Source organism: Quercus lobata, chromosome 1 (genome assembly GCF_001633185.2).
Source record: "Quercus lobata isolate SW786 chromosome 1, ValleyOak3.0 Primary Assembly, whole genome shotgun sequence".
In the NCBI taxonomy this organism is placed as follows: Eukaryota; Viridiplantae; Streptophyta; class Magnoliopsida; order Fagales; family Fagaceae; genus Quercus; species Quercus lobata.
This window is the reverse complement of record NC_044904.1, coordinates 38,694,376-38,716,964: the sequence shown is the minus strand read 5'-3', so window position 1 is coordinate 38,716,964 and position 22,589 is coordinate 38,694,376. Positions and strand designations below refer to the sequence as shown.

Sequence of the window (22,589 nt, the reverse complement as noted above, 5' to 3'; positions counted from 1 at the left end):
AATATTGTGCTGATGTGGAAAATTGTGGTGCCAGCAGAGATTTCGGTTTTATATATATATATATAGATTAAAAAAAAAAAGTGTATTAGATTTTGCTAAATTAGATTCGTACGTGATAGCCCAAGATTTTTGACTTGAAGTAAAAGCTAGGTTGACTTGTGATTTGACAATTTTTTTAAATAAAAAAAATACTGTATAAACTAACCAATCATTTTAAGTGCTAAACCAAGTAAAGATAATATGACATCAATTATCTAAATGTAATACCATCGCACAATCTTGATGCGATAGTTATTCTATAAGTATAAGAGTTTGTGGGGTATGAGGGATAAGAACCGGAGTTTAAGTAACCTGAAAAGAGTTTCACACACATATATACTTAGATTAGACTAAAGTAGAATTTCTATCTTGTAAAAAAAATAAAAATAAATAAAAAACTATGTTGAATCAAATAACAATTACCAATTTTTTTATTTTTTATTTTTTATAGTTTGACAATGGGGCAATAAAATTCAAAGATATCAAGTTTACAAACTATCAATTAGCTTAGTTTAAAACAACATCTTTCTCTCAAAAAAATAAAGATTAAAACAATATCTTTACATCATATAGTGTGATAAAAGGCTCTCAAAGCATTGGTTTAAACCCCAAATTTTAGCAACAAAGCTCATAAGATCATTGCCAATTTTAGTCTTATCTACTATAAGTGAACAACATCTCTTTCACTGTATTCAAGCGAAACAAAGTCTAAATCTAAGAGGAAAAAAGTCGAAGGAATGCGTCAGTAATACTGGAGAATACCACTAGAGTTATGGGCACTTGTTGTTCTTTTGTTTTTCAAAATTTCTAAAAAATTTTATGGAGTTTTTTAATGTAAAAAAAAAAACCAAAACTACATCGTTTTTAGGCACTTGACAAAAAATCACCTAATTTTATGGTGATAATATTATTAGTAAACTTTGAATTGTGTAAACTAAATCTATGTATTATTTAAGTTTTTATTTTTTTTTTTGTATTTTGTTATTTATGACTTTTACAAATATATATATATATATATATATTTTTTTTTGCATGTGAAAAAAATACTGGTGTTGATGGTCATTTTGGGAAGCCCAAGTGGAAAGGAGGGGTCCAGCAACACGGATAGAAAAGAGTTGGCAAATGAATAGAAAACCTATTAAGCCCAAACGGCAAGAATAATGGGTCACAGGCCCATGAGATAAACAAATGGGTCTTGAGGAGGTAAATGGGCTTAAAGGGACCCAGAAAGAGAGAAAAAGCAAACCATGGATAGTATATGATGTAGAAAAGCGAGAATGGGTCACGGCAGACCCAAAGTAATAAAAGTAAAGAAAGTAAGGGGTTGATGGCAAGCCTATGAACCCCAAGGATGAGGGATAATATAATTGGGCCGGGGAAACCCAAAAAATTCAGTAAAAGCCTATGGGAATGCAAATTTAAGAAAATGGCTGAGGAAGCCCAAGGAAAGCAAATGAGTCTAGGACACCCAAGGGAAAACAAATAGGACACAGGAGCCCCCCAGTGATGTAATAAAAGAACCAATGGCCGTACTGGGCTATTGGGAGAAGAATAAATAGTAGGCCCAAAGAGGCCTAGCAGGATTGAGGCAAACAATTTCACAGCAGGAATGATAGAGTGGTATGACAAGAGATAGTAGCAAGAAAAAGGGTGGGCTGAAGAAAAGCAAAGCCCATCGTTGAGTAAGGCCCAACCCCTAAGTGGAGCAAGCCATAAAAGAAAGGGAAACTAGAAAATAGTCAAAAACAGATAGTAGATTATGCAAGCCAACCACGGCAAACACATGAGCAGCAGGCAGATTTTGGACATACATGGAAGAGAGACACGCACAAGGCCTAGACCTCATCAGCATGTACCCAGCCAATACAGGACACGATAAGGTCATGGGTCAGAGGTAAGAGGGCATGGTTTGGCAGTAGGGAGAGGGGAAAAACCTATTTTGAGGTTCCTACTAGGGCTCTTTTGGAGGAAGTGTCCTGCTGGGATGACACACCACCCAAAAGAGCAAAACTGAGTTAGAACCACTAGGTGCATGCCATGAGGGATAGGGAGAAAGAAGAAAGAAGGCACCCACACCATAGTAAGAAAGGGTGCTACGGCAAACAAACAAACAAAATAGTTTTCTTTTGTCTGGTGATGAGGAGGGGCACACAGACGAACCAATGGTGGTCGGCAAGTACACCCAGACCAGACAAAGGTGGTTAAGGGCTAAAATAGTAAAATTTGGTCACGGCAAGCACTATAAAGAGGCCCTTGCTGTGTACAGGGAGGAGGGACGCAAGCGCTACGGTATTTGGAATTTGAAAACCAATAAATAGAAAACAAGTATTAAGAAAAAGAAGTAGTAAGAAAAAAGATAAGAAAGGGGAATATTAGAAGAGAATGAAAGAAAAAGATAGAGAGTTAGAGCGGCAGGCATGCACCAATAAGTTGATTCTCTCCCTCCCTCTCAAAGTCCTACTCTCTGCCGGAAACAAAGGGTTCTCTTGTGCACCAATCATTCAGGTCCACTTTTCTCAAAGTGATTAATTTCTGTGGCAGGATCTCCCTGAGAGATTATTCACTTTGAGAAGAGGTGTTCTTCCCTCTCTAGTTTTGGTCCTACGGATCAAATTTAATCTGATTTCTTCCCTTTTTCAATCAACCCATATACTACCCACTTGTTTCCCTTACTTTTCTTATAAAAATAATTGTTGTTAAACTGTGATTGTCCTTTCTTAAGTAGGGATTATTTTTTTACCTTAATAAAGATGTCAAAGTATTTTATTTTATCTTATTATTATCATATCTGCTTGCCACAACTCATCTGAAATAGTTCTGTTCGCCGTAAGTGTGCTCCTGGCAGACGAGGCATAGTTTGCGCACAAGTCGGACCAAATTGAGTTCCAGTTGGACCGGTCTTAACTCCCTTACTCAGACTATTTAGGCCTAGTACCGCAGGAGGCAGCCCAGTCCGATTTAACCAAAAAGGCCCACTACAACAGGCAAGCTCATAATTCAATTAACCCGACTCGTAACCATTACTTGATCTACTTGCAACCCGTTTAGGATGACTCTTTTGTTACTCGAATCTAATTTAACATAATAAAGTTCCTAACCTTTTACTCAAAAAATAAAAGTTTTCAAATGTGAGTCGCACCCATTATTTTGTATAGTAATCCTCTTTCCTATATTTTTTATAGGAGTGGCAAAATTTAACACAACTTGTGAACGTGACACGACTAATCCGTTTATAAACAGGTCATGGGTTGAGGCCAAACGGGTTTATGTCATATTCGGGTCGACATGGCTAACCGGTTTAATAAATAGATCGTATTTGTGTTCAACATATGAACTTGTCTGACCAGTTTAGCTTATAAATATATTAGCTTTTGTTATTATTGCTTAATTTTTGTTGTAATTATATGTTTATTACTATATTTTATGACTGTAATTGTATTTTAATATTATATATATATATATGAGAACTGATAATAGGTTATTCAAATAAAGTATGACCTATTAATCAAACAAGTTATTAAATGGATAATTTGTATTGGCCTTTACATGATTTGTTAATTAAACGGTTTAAATGTGTTGTGTCGGATCAACTTGTTTAATAAACAAATTGTGTTAGGGTTGAGGATTCTTAACGCGTTTACTAAACAAATCAAGTTTGGATCAACCCATATAGCCGACCTGTGAACACGACACGAACCCGATCTGTGAACACAAACGGCTACCCACTCATTCTTTACAGCTTAGTTGATGCTTGGAGAACTATGTATTTTAGACTTTGTTCGGTTTTTGTTTGATTTTTAATATATTTCCCCTTAAAAAAAAAAAAGAGGAAGACAAATTTGGGTTGTAGCGTTAAAAGACCCGGCCCAGTTTCTCAATGGTTATATATTAGTAGTTTAGAACACAAAAATGATATTACAAGCAAAACAGCCCTCTTCACGGTAGAGCCTCCGAGAAACTTCGCAGGTTAGCTGTGGCCATATTCTAATCTTTTGTTTTCTCCTACTCTTTTTTTTTTTTGGGTTTTATTAATTTGATTGTTTGTCTTGCTCTCTTGTTCTTGTGAATTGGATTATTAGAGTGTTAACTTTCATAAGAAACTAGTTTCTAACCCTGTCTAAAAAAAAAATTCGAGAAACTAGGTGCAGAATATCAAAGATTTAACAAAACCCTAAAACGCATTGTATTGGTGTATGTTTAAATACTTCGCTGCCTGATGTGTATTATTTCGTCCTGAATCTTTAGCTCATTAGTTTTTAGAGGATAACTATAATATAAATGTCTGCTTAGTTTGTTTAAATTGCATTTTATATTTCTTCAAAAAATGTAATGGATAGGATGAGTACCAAGTGTTTGATGAAATCCCACAAAGAACTGTATGATAAAAACATGGTTATGTTTGACTAAAATATGACGAATTGTATCTATTTTATTAAATATTGTTGAGGAAAATAAGTAGGAACACTTGGGGTTTGAATGGAGCGTTTTATGGGAATGATATGATGCTGCGATTTTCTCCATCATTATATTAATTATCTTGATTTTTGATCCTTTGGCTGTGTAACTCTGACATTGCCTTCTGCCACCGTTTTGATAAGTTATATAAAACAGAAGAAGCTATTTGATTATAGAATACTTACTATTTGGCCTCTAAAGGTTGATTCTTGACAATGAGTTACACCCTGTCCTCAAACATGCTTATTAACATTGGAATACTTTTTATTTTTCGAATTCTAATTTTGACTTCTGATTCAATTTTCTCTCTCTCTCTCTCTCTCTCTCTCTCTCTCAGATTTAATTTTATTGTTAGATTGCAATTAATTACTTAGTATCTCAGAAAAAAAAAAGGCAAGAATCTTTTATGCAATCTAACTTTAATTTTCTTATTGTATGTCTATTACTTGATTTGGGTCAATAGACTGGTTTATGGTTTCCTTATGAATAAGAGTTTTGAGCCCTATATTAAGATGTAGATGTGGGTTCGTTTAGGAATCGCTTATTTTGTTGAAACTGAAAACTTTTTGCTGAATGTATGTAGAAAAAAGCTAAAAGCTGACTTTTGGAGCAATGGATGCACTTAACAATGCAATGGGACCCACTTTAGGAGCAAAAATAAACGAAAAAGTAAAATAAGCTAACTTTTTTCTCAAATCCCAAACGCAACCGTAGTATGGTTTTTTCATCGTTGAATAGAATTATTTAGGTCTTTTCTGGAGACTACGGGTGCAATTACTTTGTCGTAGACAAAAGTAAGTTTTAGGGCTCTTTTTATTCCCTACGCCAAATATAAAGAAAAAAAAAAAAAAATAGGGGGTTTGATGAACTGTCATAAATTTTGATGATAGCCTATGTATTAGTAAGCTGCATCTTGTGGTTTGTCATTATGGTTGGTTAAGTTGTATCTTTCTAGGGTTTTTTTTTTTTTTTTTTTTTTTTTCCCCTTATAATAATTGTTAATATTTAGACATTGTACAGTATATTTCCTGTATACTTGGGTGGCTCATTTTTTCTGATTTATATAATCTTATTACTTATCAAAAAAGAAAAGTATCTTAGACATTGTAACTTCGTATATGGATAGTTGCGATCTGCAGAATGGGGATGTGCTGGGTATTTGACTTGGCTTTTTGATTACTAGAAACATGATTGTTTTGGTCAAATATAGGGAAACCATAGAATTAACTGGCTTACTGTCATTTAATTAATTTTTGGTGTAGGCCTTTTGATTTTTGATTTATTTATTTTATTGCTTGAAACCTGAGGACTTGAGAACATCCTTGCTTGGCATTAGTGACCCAAATTTCAGGTGGTTTCTTTATTATGGTGCATTTTACGTGTCAACAAAAAGAATAGCCTATTCCTCCATATCTCATATGGGTTTCATAATTGTAGGAACTGGCTCTTGGATCATGGTGATTGATTTAAGTAGTTGCTGCTGTTGATGGTAGATTGACCCTTAGTTTGGTTGGGGATGGGACAAACTTTTGACTTGTTGGTATTGGCTGTATGAGGAATAAACTGCTTCTTTAACTAGCTTTTGTCCTGCCAATGAGCTCTAGCTGAACTAGCACCTCCTCCCCTTTCAAGTTCTAGAGGAGGGTGAGGTTGTGGGTACCAGACCGATTGAGTATGTATTTAACTTAGAAATTAAAAAAAAAAAAAAAAAAACCTAGTTTTTGTCCTGATTTTCTTGCTAACTTGGTTTGTTAGTGATGTACTTTTGGTGCTGAGTGATGCATACTTTGAAGGGGATTTTTTCTGTCATTCTTGAATTTGGCTGAAAAGTTGAGGCATATTTGAATATTAATATAACAAATACTCGTTAGTCTCATTGTTCAATTTCTTCATTCTTGATATATGTTTGAAATTGTTTTGCCAAGACACTATAATTGCTTTTCTCTTATTTCCTTTTCAGTCATTTGTCAGCAAACATTTATCTTGACACTAGTTTGAATCTGCCATACTCCTTTCCCCCCCCTTTTGGATTTTGGGGTCTTTACTGGTGGTCTGCAGCAGGATTCGTAAGGAACATTAACTTGTTGAACTATATTTGGAAGATATATCATTTATGCATGTGATTTTAATACACTTAATTCAATTTCTTGTCTAGTTGTATTTTCTGGTTCATAGAGGAGGGAAATGGAAATCAAAGTGGTAATTTACTTGGTGGAATGTGACATGCTGCTGCATCTATTACTTGCCATGCATATAATTTTAATTTTTTTTCATTTTGTTTTAAATAGGGCATGGATTTCCAGTGGCCCAGGAGAAGGGCCTGAGCTTGAAATCAAAGCCAGATTCATGAGCTTTGAGTGGAGTGGGAAGTTTGGATGGCCAAAACATTTTCAGCCTCCCTGTGAATTTCAGTTGGACTGTTTTGTGACATCTAGTTGTTCCTCTACTTCTGTTTGACAAAAATTTGGTTTGAATGGATAATTATGGGAATTTTAGATGAAAAATTGGAAGTTTTATATTGGGTTATGTCATGAGATGATGGTCAGCTGTCTAAATCCAAGCAGTCAATGTTGCTCTATATGTTTCGATGCTAAACATTAATATTGCAAACTGGGATTTTGTTCTCTAGAGGCCATGCTCTTTCCTTATTCCTAATTATAAATTAATTTTGACAATGTTTGCCTCCTTTTTTGTTTGTATATATTCTAGATCAAATATGCCAGGCATGGATTTTTAATGCGTTTTAGTGTTTACTTATTCCTGTTCAGGAACTAAGAATTTGTTGCTGAAAGCATGGCCAAGCATCATCCAGATTTGATTATGTGCCGAAAGCAGCCAGGAATTGCTATTGGGCGACTTTGTGAGAAATGTGATGGGAAGTGTGTGATCTGTGATTCCTATGTCCGCCCTTGCACACTTGTTCGAGTTTGTGATGAATGCAACTATGGGTCCTTTCAGGGTCGGTGTGTTATCTGTGGAGGAGTGGGAATTTCTGATGCCTACTACTGCAAAGAGTGTACGCAGCAGGAGAAAGATAGGGATGGATGTCCAAAAATTGTTAATTTAGGGAGTGCCAAAACAGACCTATTCTATGAACGTAAGAAATATGGTTTTAAGAAAAGATGATGAGCGCTGGATAGACGTGTCTGGAACTTATTAATTGCTTTTATTTAGTGTGAGACTACGAATCTTGATATGTAAGCAGTGCTTTTAGAATGCTTTTATGTACTAAAATATTGATGACGATGACATAATAGTTTTTGAAATGCTGGATATATGTTAAAAAGTTGTCGAGTGTTTGTTTTCTTACCCATTACCAAGTTTGTTGTCTTTATACCAATTACTTTGACTTATACAAGATATGTTGCTTGGTGAATGCTTGCTGTCGTTCTGAGTCTTCTGACTACTAGGATTGTTTCTTTTCGTATAGGAAGGTGAACTTTTATATGAGAGAGGAGACTAACTTAAACTTAAACCTTTAAATGATCGGTCTCTTTGGTAATACAGGCTTCTTCGTTAAATGATCTGTTACTCTCAAGTTAAAGATAAGTTAAGTTGGTGGCAAAATTGAGTGACATAAAGGGTAGACCTGGCAAAATTGGACTTTGATCCATTAACCTGACCCAAAGTAAAATACCTAATTTGAACTCGAGAATTTTTTAACCGGTGTAGAAATAGGTTGACTCATGCTGGACCTATTTTTTCTCAAGTGGGGTCAACTGGTTGGACTTGTGGACGTTTTAAAAAAATAGTTCATATATGCTAGCAAATCACTTCAAATTCTAAACCATAGAAAGGTAACATGACATCAACTATCCAAAGGTAATGATTATGTTGAATCAAATAAAAGCCTGAATCAAATAAAAGCCACCAAAAAGTTTTTTGTTGATCAACGGGTAACTAGATTTAGAGAAATTAAACTTAAAATATAAATTTTTAGAGTTTCAAGTAGCTTAGATTGAAACCTCTCTTCATCTTTTGGTATGATAAAAGGCTCGGAGTATGGGTCTAAATCCCAAATTTTTGCAATGCAACTCATCAAATCCTTGTGATTGTTAGTCTCTTTTATATCTGAGAGGACAAGAGTTGAAGGAATGCACTACTATCACCCAAGAATGCCATCAGAGTTATGCACACTCATTGGTTTTTTATTTATTTATTTTTAAATGTAGGAAAATTTTCAAAAACTATGTCATTTTTGGGCACTTAATGACAAATCAACTTACTTTTATGGTGATAATATCATTAGTGAATTTTGAATTGTGTAAGCTTCATAATTTATGTATTATTTAATTTTTAATTTTTGAGTGTTTTGTTATTTTTGATATTTAGGGGTTGTTAGGATTTTGTGTTTCTATCACCCATAACTCTGTTTCAATCACCCATAACTCAAAATATGTGGGTCCCATGACTGAATGGTTTGTTTGGGGATGTTTTCAGTTTTTGTTTCCATTGCTTAATTCTCTGATTTTTGAGTAATGAGTTATGGAAACTGAAAACACATTTCAGGTGTTTTCAAAGACAAGTTTTCTACATTAATGTTGAGGCTTGGAATGAAGCCCACATCGTATGGGAGCCGTTCCAAACCCCTATTTTCTCATTATATAAAGCCATACATAGCACTTTTTCAAAATACAGAGAAAATCCTAAGGGAAAACCTAACATTCACTAGAAATAGTGAATCAAAGAGGGAGTTTTTCACTAATCATCCTCAAGTCAATTTTATTTGATTGGGACCTTTCCTGGTCTTGATCCTCAAGTTTTGAAGTTTACTAATCATTTTTGTTTGGTTGTGAATAAATTGACTGAGGGGAACGGTCAAAATTAAGCTTAAAAAGCTTCTTATTTGAGATATTAAGTTCTAAAACTTTTCTTTCCATTTCTTCATTTTGATAGTGTTTTGATTTGTTTTATTGCTTTGTTTATATGTTAATACGTTTGTCTAGTTTAGGTTTATGTAGTTTTCGTGTTTTAAAGCATGCTAGGTTATTAGAATTTTCGTTTTAAGTTTTGCTTTGTTTTTGTGTTCTTATTTTCTGGGTTAGGGTTCTTCAGGGCATGTCTGCGTGCGCATGCTTCTCTTCTGCATGCATATACAAGCTCGAAGTATGCGTTCGCATACAACTGGCCTACGTACGCAGGCCTATGTATGTGCATGCATACTCGTGCCTAGAAACCCTAATTTGATTTTTTCTGCTTCTGTTTCTTTGTTTCTTTCATATCTGATGCCTCTGTTTGGTCCCTTTATTATGTTTCTAAGTCTTTGTTCCTTTGTTTAGTTGTTTGTTTGTCTTTAACATGCTAGATTAGGGTTTCCTTCCTTTTCTTATTTTAATACCATGAACATCCATATAACATGATCATGCATTGATACCGTAAGTGTTGTGATATAGTGAGGTAGGGCATGCATTCACATGAATATGCATTTATTTGAATATGATTTTTTTGTTTGAATGATGAACATGGATCAGGTTTGCAATAACATGTTTGTTTGATTCTTCATGTGTTTCTTACTTTATATACGATGTATGCTTATTGTTGCCATGCCTATGTTCTACCTTGACCATGATATGATGATTTGAGATGAGATGCTTTGATGAGAAAATGTTAGGGCTTCTCTTGGTTGATAAGTATGATAGATGAATGCTAGGGTTTGTAATGTGATAACATGATAGATGTATGTTAGGTTTGGGATAAAATGCCATGTTGTATACTTAGATGTATGCTTGTGTGTGTGTGTGTTAAGATGCAATGTCGAATGTGCCTTTAATAGGATTAAGACGTAGGACATAATGAGTGGAAGCCGACCACGAGTTGGGTGGTTTTGGGTGCCTAACACTTTTCCAAAATCGTACCTAAACTCCGAACTCATACTTTGGTAGTAAGACTAGTCCTTCCACGTAAGGGCACTACATTCATGGTTCTTAGACCATAAAACTAGGTGGCGACTCCTTATTTCTTTCTTCGCCTCGGTCCACTTGGTCGAGGTGTACTCCCTCATTGCGCCCACAACGAGTACGCGCCGCTACGAGCTTACACGCATTCCACACCAAGCACAGCTTCGTCATGTGCACATCATGTATGCCACGCGCCCCACGCTCCAGAACCATTTCAAGTCAAGCCATGTCAGCCTTAAGGTGACGTCATCCTACCATATCAGCATCTTGCATCATTAGATTACGTCAGCACACGTCATCCTTTGACTTTGACTAACTTTTGATCGTTGACCCAGCACTATTGACCATTGACTTTTTGACCAAAAGTCAATTTTTCAACAAGGCATATCTTACTCAGTTTTTCATGTAGATTCTGATTATTTTGCTTTATTTCTTCGTTTGAGGTCTCTAACCCCCTCTTTGTGGTCATTTTCTTCATGATGGCTCAATAAAATGAACGAGACATTATTTGTCCTATCATTGTTATCTTGGATGGTCTTACTAGCTATCATGCATGGTCTCAAAATATGACTGTCTTTCTCAAGGGTCGCAAACTATGGAGGTATGTAACTGGTTCGATTCCTAAGCTAGTGCGACTATCTCAGCCCAAAGTCACTGCTGACTGTAGACATTGCATTTTGTACCCCTTATAACTCGGGCTCCCGTTCCCTAATGATGATCAAACACTAAGGCCTAAGGCCAGTTTAGAGCCCAATCAAATATCAAATTAACTTAAAGAGTATTAAAATGGAAAATATAACTTTTAAATGAGTAAAAATCTATTTTTGGAAATAAATGACCAAAGAGGCCCTCGGCCCACGTATGTGGGTAGCAGCCTGCATACGTGGGCTAAAGCATGCATACGCATGCATGATCCTGTGTACGCAGCTAGGGTTTTTTTTTTTTTTTTTTTTGAGGGTGAAAAAAATTGAGCTTTATTAATGTAAACGTGCTAAATCAGCTTGTACAATAGAAAAAATGTGTGACAGAACATCCTCCATCCACACTAAAAAATATGGTATGCTTAGAGCATATTTAGCCAGACTATGAGCTACACCATTGCCATCTCTTTTAGTATGAGAATATAGCAATTCATCAAAGTTTTGGGCAAACCTTCTAACATCCTCAATCAGTAAACCCGTAGGTGTTAGGGCCTATGAATTCTCTTGCAAAGCTTGTATCACTTCCATTGAATCTCCCTCCAAAATAACCCATCGAAAACCAAGATTTGTTGCAAGGGATAGTGTCGTTGCTGTTGCCAAGGATTCAATCTCCACTGCCTTGTAAGGTTGGTGTTTTATCTTTGCACATGAGGCCAGCACCAAACCATTTACATCATGAATCACTACTCCTATACCGGCCTTCTTCTTTTTTGGACACGTCGCTCCATCGAAATTTATTTTCACCACGTCCGTTGGAGGAGGAAACCATTGGTTTTGTGCTGATTGGATTGCACGTTGCCTCTGAAACTTTAGTCCTTGTCTTGTCATGCGAAACTCATCCAAACTAATTCTTGCAGCAGCGACAATTTGATGAAGGTCAATAATAGAAGCTTGTACCCGAGCTTTGTTTCTTTGATTCCACACTGACCATGCGGTGATTGCAAAAAGATCCAGTTGTTTACCCTCTGCTATTATCCATGAAACCAAGTCTTCAAAATCTGCAAAACTGACGGAGTTTCGGAATTCCCATAAAGCTTGATTTGCCCAGACCGTGTCCAACTCAGTGCAAGTCCACAAGGCATGGAGTGGGTCTTCAACTTCAGCTTGGCAATGGTCGCAGATTGAATTACCAATGATTGTGCGTCTCATCAAGGCTTATTTTGTCGGCATGGCTCAGAAGTAGGAAAAATGCAAGTTTTTTGCAATAATGGATAAGGTTTGGAATGAATCACACACCGTCTGGGAGCCATTCCAAACCCCATTTTCCCCACTATATAAAGCTTTACATGGTACATTTTCAAAACACACAGAAATCCCATGAGAAAATCCTAAGATTCGCTAGAAAATAGTGAATCAAAATGGAGTTTTTCACAAAACACCCTCAAGTCAATTTTATTTGATTAAGACCTTTTCTGGCCCTAATCCTTTTAGTTTAACGTTAATAATCGCTTTTTTAATGACTTGTGATAGATTTGACTGAGGGGAACGGTAAAAATCAAAGCTTGGGAACTTCTTTTTGAGGTATCAAGCTTTAACTCTTTCTCTTTCTTTTCTGCTTTTCTTTCTACGTTTTGATCTTGTTTTCTGCGTAGCTTTTGTTTATGTATGCTTGTTTACATTAGTTTTATAGTTCTTTATGTTTGTGAACATGTTTAGTTGTTAGAATTAGGGTTTTAGTTCATGCTCTATTTTTTGCTTAGTTCATTTAAGGGTTTTGAACAACCTTGCGTGCATGTGCCATGAGCATGCATACGCAGATCAAATTTTGCGTATGCATGTCTTTGTCTGCGTACATAGGCCTTTGCCTAGAAACCCTAATTCTTTTGTTTCTTTCTTTGCTTCATATAATATGTTTCTGTTTTGGATTTCTTTTCACATATTTTATACTTTATGCATTTCATGATGGGTCTGCATGAGGATTTTGAGTCCGCTTAGGCTTCTTTGCTTAGCCGATCTCTTACTTCTTCTCTTGATACTGTAGTTAAGGAGCTCATCTTTGAGGAGAATCGTCAGCCTACTTATCACATGTTATCCTCTAATCATATGTTGGCTACACCCTCTCTTCTCCCACAACCTCCCATTGTCGCATTCACTGCTCCTCCATAAATAAACTCTAGGCATCCCACCTGTCAGTCTTCCAAAGGTACTCATTGTGAGTTTTGCCATGCCAAAGGCTATGATATCTCTACTTGCCGCAAACTGCAGAAATTCATGCAAAAGCAGAACAAAGCTTATCTTCCTCGAGCAGTCGCTATGTGTCCCTCAGATCTATTAGTTTCTACAGGTCCATCTTTGGCTTCCTTGCTTACTATAGCTGATATTGAGACAGTAGTTCAATAGGTTTTATTTTGAACTTCCACTGCCTTTTCTATCACATCAGGTAAACATTCTTGGTTCTTTGATAAGGCACCCTTAGCACATCCCATCTCTATTTACACTGTTGAAGGAACTCTAATGCCTGTTAGTCATAAAGGAACAATCTCCCCCAATTGTTTATCTCTTAGTGACACTTTTCATATTCCAAAGTTGTCCCTCAATTTGTTTTTTGTTGGTCAACTTTGTGAATTAGGAGTACATATTCTATTTACTAATAATGGTGTGGATGTGCAGGATCCCCGGACAGGTCAAGTGCTTGGGACAGGCCGTAAGGTTGGACGTATGTTTGAGGTTCACGACTTGAAGATTCTTTTATAAGTTGTTTCTGCTACTAATACTACTACTGCGACCCTCTCACCTGATTTAGGGCATGCTCGTCTTGATCATACATCATTATCTCATCTCCAATTGTTATCTTCTCAAGGTCATTTAGGTTCAGTTCGGTTTCCAAAATTTGATTGTACTTTTTGTCATTTTGGCAAACAAACAAAATTGTCCTTTAATAATAGTGACTCTTTTTCTTCTGCACCTTTTGATCTTATACATTCTGATATTTGGGGTCTTGCACTAGTTCCCATTAAGGGGGGCTCTCAATATTTTGTTATATTTATGGATGATTTTTCTAGATATACTTGGATTTATCTGCTTCACCATAGGTCTAAACTTGTGTCCATATTCTAGAAATTTCATAAAATGATTGAAACTCAATTCAATCGCACCAATTAAGATCTTTTGGTCAAATAATGCTCAAGAATATAATGATTAATATTTCCTATTCTTTTTAGATAGCAATGGTACCCTCCCTCACTGGTCTTGTCCCTACACCTTTCAATAAAATGGTCGTGCAGAACGAAAACATCATCACATTCTTGATGTTGTATGCACCCTTCTCATCTCTGCCTCTATTTTTGAGCGCTTTTGGGGTGAGGATGCACTCATTGCTGTTTACACCATTAATCGTATTCCTTCACCCACCACACACAACAAATCACCTTTCAAGCTCCTCTATGGTAAAAACCCTAACTACTCCTCTCTTCGGGTTTTTTGCTGTGCTTGTTTTGTCTCTCTTCCTCCTTATGAACAGACAAAGCTCTAGCCTCCTGCTTGTCCCTATTGCTTCCTTGGCTATGGTGTATCCCAAATTGGATTTCGTTGCTATGATCCCATAAATCATAGCCTTCGTGTCTCTCGTCACGTTGAGTTCTGGGAACATCAACCTTTCACAAGTCTTTAGCAGTTTCCTACGTCCTCTTTCTCAGAGTCTCCCATTTTTACTGACCTTTTTCTCCTTCTTATTCATGAACTTGTGGAGGATTCTTCAACATTGGCTGCCTCTCCAAACGACTCATCTCTGGTTTTGTCCCTGGCATATGACTCGCCTGTCCTGGATCCTGTGGCACCACCGTCTCCTAAGACTCCCGTTGGTCCTGAAATTTGTGACTCTACTTAGGTAAGTGTTCCTCCTCCTTATCTCACTGATTATCACTGCTCTTTTACTCTTACCACCTTCTATGAGCCTCACACCTATCGTGAGGCCTATACTGACCCTCTTTGGCAACAAGCTATGTCTGAAGAACTAGATGTCCTTCACAAAAATCACACCTGGGATATGATTGGTTTGCCTCCTTGTCAGTCTATAGTAGGTTGTAGGTGGGTTTATAATATCAAGATCAAGGCTGATGGATCTGTTGAACAATACACAGCTTGCTTAATTGCTAAGGGCTTTACTCAGGAATATGGCATTGACTATGAAGAAACATTTGCTGTAGTTGATCGCCTTACATATGTTAGATGTCTCATTGCTGTGACCACCATTTGCCATTGGCCTCTTTATCGGATGGATGTTAAGAACGCTTTTCTCAATGGAGACCTCCAGGAAGAAATGTACATGCAACCACCCTTTGGCTATACTCACTCAAGCCATCAAGTTTATTGCCTTCGCCGTGCTTTTTATGGCCTTAAGTAGGCTTCTCGGGCTTAGTTTGAAAAGTTTAGCTTAATTGTTGCTCAGCAGGGTTTCACTTTTGAGTCCTCACAACATTGCTCTCTTTGTTTGAAAATCCTCTGTTGGTCTCACTCTTATTCTTCTTTATGTTGTTAACATGATTTTTACTGGAGATGACTCTGCAGGTATCTACTTTCTTTAGCGCTTCCTTAGTCAACATTTTGAGATGAAAGATTTGGGCAATCTCAGCTATTTTCTTGGGCTTGAGGTTACCTCATCCTCCAATGGATACTATCTTTCCAAAGCTAAATATGCTTCTGATCTTCTCTCCAAAGCCGGCATCACAAACAACAAGGCTGTTTCCACTCCCTTGGAATTCAATGCCAAGCTCACACCTTTAGATGGCGAACCCATATCAGATGCTATTTGTTACCATCAGTTGGTTGGCAGTTTGATCTATCTCACAGTCACTCGCCCAGATATTTCACATGCCATGAGTATGGTTAGCAAGTTCATGGACGCCCATTGTTTTGTCCACTATGCTGCCGTTCTTCAGATTCTCTGATATGTCAAAGACACACTTTATCATGGTATTCATTACTCCTCTCAGTCTTCTCTTGAGCTCCATGCTTATTCAGATGTGGATTGGGCAGGTGATCCAATTGATCGATACTCCATCACAAGTTTTTGTTTCTTTTGGGTACTTCTCTTGTCTTTTAGTGTAGCAAGAAGCAGGACATGGTTTCTCATTCCAATACCGAGTCTGAGTATCGTGCCCTTGCTAACACCATCGGTGCATTTTGAGTCTTTCATGAAGCTTGGTCTTCCATATCTTGTTCGTTAAAGGATCTTTCATAGGATTATCTCTTGAAGCTTCCCTATCTGTATGTCAACCTTATAGAGAAATTGCCAATTCCTGTTTTAACCCAAGCCTACTGGTCTTCTTGTCCATAACTCCACTAAAAGAACATATTCCTAATTGCCTTAGCGAAGACATGTCTTTTGAGTTCTTTATTATTTAGTTGTAATAATTTCATCGATAATTGATGTAACGTAATTTAGCATCAATAAAGTAAAAGCCCAAATCTTCATTAAGGCATTATCAAACCATATCCTTTTGAGTAGACATGGCAAAACGGGCGGGTCAGGTTTGGTTCAGGTTGGGTCAATTGGGTTACGGGTCACGGGTCAAAAACGGGTCATTTTAAGCAGGTTAAAAATGGGTTCGGGTCAATCGAGTTGCAGGTCGAGTTGGGATGACCAGTATTTTTCACATGATTTTTTTTATTTTTTTTATTTTTTTTATAAAGAAAACAACAAGTATTTGCTATTTGGAAAGTTATGCAACAAATTACTTAATGTAAAATGCATTATTTTGAATTCACAACTTATATTAAGAATGAACTTAGTTAAACTTATTAATACTTATTCAATAATTTTAAAATTATACAAATCCTAACATTGTTATCTAAAACAAAATAGCACAAAGATAAGTAAAACAAATACACAAGTTTTATTTCTACATAATATCAACATCCCAAAACATAAAACAAAATTACAAATGACTTATTGGATAACTCATTTGATAAAGAATAAAAACATATAAGAAATTTACAATCTTGAAAATTAATTTTATAATCTATTACCAATTGTGGTTGACACTCTATTTCAATTTGAGATATACATTAAAGTTTGATTGCTTGCTTATTTATATATGGTCTTTATTATGAATATCATATCATTATTAAACAACACATACTCTAGGAAATATCATAATTTATTTTGAAAAACCGTTTATTTTGGACATAAATTGTTAAAAAATAGGTCTAAGCATTCATAATTTATGCTAATTTGATATTTTGGCTTTACTATTTTCACACTTGTGAATGTTTCTCACACATGTCTATAATTTTAAATCTATATTTTTAACTCTACAAATTATCTTGGCATGTACTTTTCTATTTGATATCTAAAAATCTTTACTCATTACAAAATGCTCAACCACATGCATTTATCTTTCAATTAATTTGCATGCAGTTATGTAAATGTATCAATTGTTTCCTTAAAGCTCACAATAAACAATTAAACCAATATTGTCTTAATTTTACTCTTTTTTTTACCAAAAAAAAAGTTCTAAAAAAATGGTTCGGGTTTGGTTAGGTCGTGGGTTAGGTCAGGTTGACCCGTAAAAAACACGGGTCGAGTCACGAGTCAACCCATTTTTGCTTCAGGTCAAAAAAATCGGGTTCAGGTCAGATATTTTTCAGGTCGGGTCGGGTCAAAAAATTCTAATCTGTTTTGCCATGTCTACTTTTGAGCATCATGAAGTCAAAATCACGAGATAACAAATCTTCCAAAGGCCATCGATGATCGATGCTTTTGAAAGGTAACTAACGCACCCACAATCACATCCATCCTTTTAATTCCTTTTAATTGAAACAGTTACAAACACAAGTTACAGTCCTTACTAGTGACAAATTCATCAACTCATTAGTCATTACTCTCAAGAAAATATATATAGTTTCGACCATGTGGCTTAACCTACTGCTAGTACCCATGAGTTCAATCTTTTGCAATCTCCGTAGTATTATATCTTTTTGGTGGTTCATGTCCCACATCCGTATAAAGGTTAAAACAAAGGATTATGCAGTTCTATTAAGTCAAAGTGAATTAAAATAATCACTAGAGTTGAATTAAAATAATTTGCTTTATATGTTTATCCCCTACGATTGGATTCACATTTTTTCTTGAATATCTGACTGAACTCATTGCAGACTTGCAGTTTATGTAGATGCTGACAATCTAAAAGTGTTTTTGCAAGTTAACATATATTCAATCCACATCAAAGTCACATGGATCCTTTAAAACAAAGAGAAGACTTTTATTTTTTTCATAAGATTTTGTTTCCATGGATCTAAATATTTCAAGAAACAAGGTGGATTGTTTTATTTTATTTTTTAATGTATTGATTTACAGACCCATAGAATTAATATTAAGACGTTTTCTTGTTCCATGGACACCTACCAAATAAGAAAAATTAGCTTATAAACTCTTTAAGGGATGATGATTAATGAATCAATTTTGTTTGTATTTAATCTTTCGATCGAAGTCAAGAATTGTGCAATTTAATTGATTGTCGTGACTATCGAAGTATCAAAAAAAAAAAAAAAAAAAAAAATTCAATCAACGGGCCTTGATTGGGCAGAGGACCATGTGGATGTTGTTGGTCTTCTAATTTTTAAGGGTGTATAGTGCATCAGTGCGCCATCACTATCATGGACTGGACCATGTGAGAGCCATACCATGCACTAAAAAAAATGTCCTACAAATATGATTGCAACTTTTGAATTACAAAAGGAAGCTGTTTCCTTTTCTGTGAAAGTAAGCGACACCATCCCCGTTGACCAAAAATGGACCGCTAGGATGCACTTAGTTCTGCGCACAGAGCCGTTCATTCGTCGAACGTGGCAACCAGATATGGCAATTGTCAACTCTTCATTTTTGCAAATCGCATTATTTTAGCCTCGTGTTGTCGTACCAAACAGACAGAAGATTTGGTTCTATAAATACAGACCATATTCTTGGACCCAAAAACAACGCATCAAAGTCCTCAACCATAGAGAGCGAGATGGCTATTGGAGCTCGATTGTGCTTGTGTCTCTTGTTTGCCTTTGTGATTATGTGTTCAGCTCGAAACACCATTTTACTTTCAGGTATGTACCATTCTTTCTTTCCTTCAATGACAAAACTCTCTCTCTCTCTCTCTTTCTCTCTCATATTGCTATATATCAACCAAAAATACAAGTCATGCATCCATTTATGATAAAATTCACCCTCCTCTCTTTATCTATGGAAAGAAAAAGAACCCATTTGTGAAATATTATTGTTCTCAACTTGCATATTTTACCAAAACCCCACATTGCATTCTTGGAATCCGTCTTTACGGGGTTGGGATTCTAGGAAACCCTACACTATCGAAGTTTGTAGCCCCAGAACTCAAAAATTAAAAAAATAAAAACCCAGTTTGCACCGAGCACCGTTAAGATGGCCGTTTTTTACGTTTGGATCAATGGGCATTATATGTTATCGTAATGTGTGCATTAGGCCAGCTGGATTCCGCGTACTTGGTCGCATCCATGTCCGTTTCCCTCTACTAATCTCGTTTATATGCAAGTGCACACTGACCACCTTTTAATAATCATTTAAGCTCCTTAATTTAGTATAGTTAATTAGTATTAGTATCAACAAGTATTGGGGTCACAAAATCTTTCATAATCTTTTTCAAATGCTGTGATTAGTGTTCATAAAATTGGTGTCAATAAATAGGCCTATACAAAAGCATAACTTATCACCTAACAGTTATGAAAGAGATCGTAAACAATTTTGTATCCCTAACATTACATTATTATTAAAGACATGATTGCTTAAAAGGAAAATACTCAAGTCACAAATTATTTTACAATTTTTTTTAAAAAAATATCCGATGTAGTGAGTGATTATTAATTGGTAAGTAAAAATGTGATGTTAGTGGAATAAGCGATTTCTCCCCAATAAAACATGTTTTTTTAAGAATCAATAATATATTATATTTTTTCTTTAAATATGAATGGATTTCAAGTTTCAACCTAAAAATTCATGGGAAATGTACTTGTTTAAAAAGTCAAGTTTCTACCTTATTTAAATTTAACATTTATGTCAAACTATTAAGTAATGATAGATACATTTATTTCAATGTCTTAAGAAAATTCAAAAAATTTGTATACATTTATAACTTTACATGCTTTGGAAAGATATGGATAGATCTAAAAAGTCATGGGAAATGTAAGAGATAAGAAAACTTTTTCAATTTTCTATATAATACTAACTTCAATGCAAAATTGCAAGAGTTGAATTAAATAAATTGCGTAATTTGATTATTTGTCTCTACATTTGTCTAATATAAATCTTCATTTCCTTTGGACTTAAAAATTAAACTTCCATAATTTTTTTCACAATATCTTTGGTTTTCTTTCTGAAAGGTATGTTATTTTTCAAAATATTATGTACGTCTTAAATATTTTGTTTAGATTTTATGTATTCATTTTTACTTATGTAGCATTATAATGTGTTTAGACTTATTTTTTCTTATTATGTGCCAAATTAGATTTTTGGTTTTCTGTATGATGCATATACTTGGTAAGAATTTGTAGTTGTTCTGGCTGTATTTAGTTCAATTAAAATTTGGAGGTTAAATTGTGATATTATTCCATCACTATGGCTTTATTTTTCTGCTGTTGCATCATAAAATTATAGGAATTTTTATAGTTAATTGATATATAAAGCACAAATCATACAAGAAAGACACTTAAAAACTAACAGATTTGTAAGTGACAATGTGAACTGTGATTTGGTGACATTTCTTGATTGCATAAATTAGAGGAAATTTCCTCCCAATGTATTTAGTTTTAGTAAAAAACTTCATAGATTAATTGTGACAAACAATAATAATATTCATAAAATCAATGGGTTATAAATAATATCTTACAAAATTTATTAAAATGCACTGTACACCGTGCAGGATATCGTGGTTATAAATAAAAAAATAAAAACAACAACAACTATAATCGGTATGCTCTAAAGAACTTGCTTAACTCCACTAATTATTTGAGGAAAAACGAGAGAAGAATCTTTAACATTTATAAGCATTTATATGATGAATAAAATAGAGGCATCTCTAACGAAATGTGGGAATAATATATGTACAGGGAATGAAATGGTGCAGTTGGCCTCCGAGGGAAGGTCTCTAGTGATGACTGACGACTACAGCGAGCCATCAGCAAACCGTGGGCACGATCCCTCTAGAAATAGGGGTGGCGGTGGCGGCCGGAAAGGATGAGATTGCCCTTGCCTTTTTCATTTCATTTATGGTTTGCTATATATTTACTCCAAAATAATCTTCACATGCTCTACCTTGTAGAGCTGATGAATGAATTAATAATACACCGAGAATCAAATAAACAATATATGATATTGTCTTCCGTAAGACTTCAATATTCATTGCTTTTTTTCATTTTTCTCTTTTTTGAGGGGATAAATTTTGTATTTTATTTTGTACTTTAAAGTTTGACCATTAATTAAGTAATTTTCTCCCGGAAGTTCCCTGTAACATTAGGTAGTCTATGTTGTGATCCAACTTCAATTGTTCTTTAAAATGATACTCGAATTGTATTTAAAATAAATAAATAAATAAAACTTGAAAATTTCTCATAGATGTAATCCCGAATATTTTTTATTTGACAAAGAGTTGGATATAATATCCCATCTCATCCACTTATATCATACAATCTCATATTAAAATATATTTTAATTAGTAATATGTCTATGTGATGCACATACTCATTAAAATTTTAAATGTAAGAGAAAATTTTGCTAGTATCAAGAGTCTAACAATAAAATAGTTATATGTGATGCACAAATTAAATTAAAATTTATATGTAAGAGAAATTTTCTTGCAAATATCATTGAAAGTCAACAATAAAATAGTTAATGATTTTTTTTTGAAAAGATAAATGACTTTTTTTATGGAGAAAAGATAAATGACCTACTGTTATATGATGGGAGGCTATATCATCATGTAGACCAATTTTTATTATGATAAATGATGAAAATAATTTAAATTAAATAATAAAATTTCTTTTAAATTATTTTAACCTTTTGATAAAATTTTAATCAAAATAGAAATTTAGATTTTAATGGGTTTATAGTGTAATGAAAACTCTTTTGTTAATAGGGAGAATATATATATATATATATATATATATATATATATAAAGAAGAAAGGGGAGGTATCTATTTGGTGCAATCGCAAAGTGTACATCAAACTTTAAATTATTTTAATTATGTATCCACTTGGAGTACTATATCAGTTGTATTCCGGAAATTCATGGAAAACAAAATTTCAAAATATTTTCACAATCCCTCAAGACTTGGCAGTGAGTGAAAATAGCCAAATACCACATTTTGGCAAAGTTTGTGGCAATCTAGCACTGTTTTGATAATATTTAGCAATCTACTACTTTTTTAGCACTCGAGTTCACTGAACTCGAGTTCCTAGTGAGTCTGCCAGCATGGCACTGGCTAAGCTGGATTTTGGGCATTAAAAAATGCCACCTGGTACTTGAGGTTCTTAAACTCGAG

General features: G+C 34.9%; 3 protein-coding genes across 10 annotated transcripts; 2 read left to right on the top strand and 1 right to left on the bottom strand.

Moving 5' to 3' along the window:
- The first annotated feature begins 3,901 nt into the window (after nt 1-3,901).
- Nucleotides 3,902-7,803, top strand: LOC115989723 (PHD finger-like domain-containing protein 5B). Of its 8 annotated transcripts, none has more exons than XM_031113580.1 (4): nt 3,912-4,005; nt 6,455-6,560; nt 6,783-6,928; nt 7,263-7,803. In XM_031113580.1, the coding sequence occupies exon 4, from the start codon at nt 7,288-7,290 to the stop codon at nt 7,618-7,620; it is 333 nt and encodes a 110-aa protein (XP_030969440.1). In that variant the 5' UTR covers nt 3,912-4,005; nt 6,455-6,560; nt 6,783-6,928; nt 7,263-7,287; the 3' UTR covers nt 7,621-7,803. The 8 variants fall into 8 exon arrangements, with proteins under 8 accessions (XP_030969453.1, XP_030969429.1, XP_030969440.1 ...); XM_031113554.1 differs by adding an exon at nt 6,650-6,693 and having other exon boundaries at nt 6,783-7,803; XM_031113561.1 differs by adding an exon at nt 5,932-6,166 and having other exon boundaries at nt 3,930-4,005; nt 6,783-7,803.
- A 3,781-nt stretch (nt 7,804-11,584) lies between these two features.
- Nucleotides 11,585-12,241, bottom strand: LOC115953590. The gene has a single exon (XM_031071328.1). The coding sequence runs from the start codon at nt 12,239-12,241 to the stop codon at nt 11,585-11,587; it is 657 nt and encodes a 218-aa protein (XP_030927188.1).
- Nucleotides 12,242-19,027: 6,786 nt separating this feature from the next.
- LOC115963946 (protein PSY3-like) lies at nt 19,028-21,378 on the top strand. Its single transcript, XM_031083240.1, has 2 exons — nt 19,028-19,126; nt 21,158-21,378. The coding sequence occupies exons 1-2, from the start codon at nt 19,042-19,044 to the stop codon at nt 21,286-21,288; spliced, it is 216 nt and encodes a 71-aa protein (XP_030939100.1). The 5' UTR covers nt 19,028-19,041; the 3' UTR covers nt 21,289-21,378.
- The last annotated feature ends 1,211 nt before the right edge of the window (nt 21,379-22,589 follow it).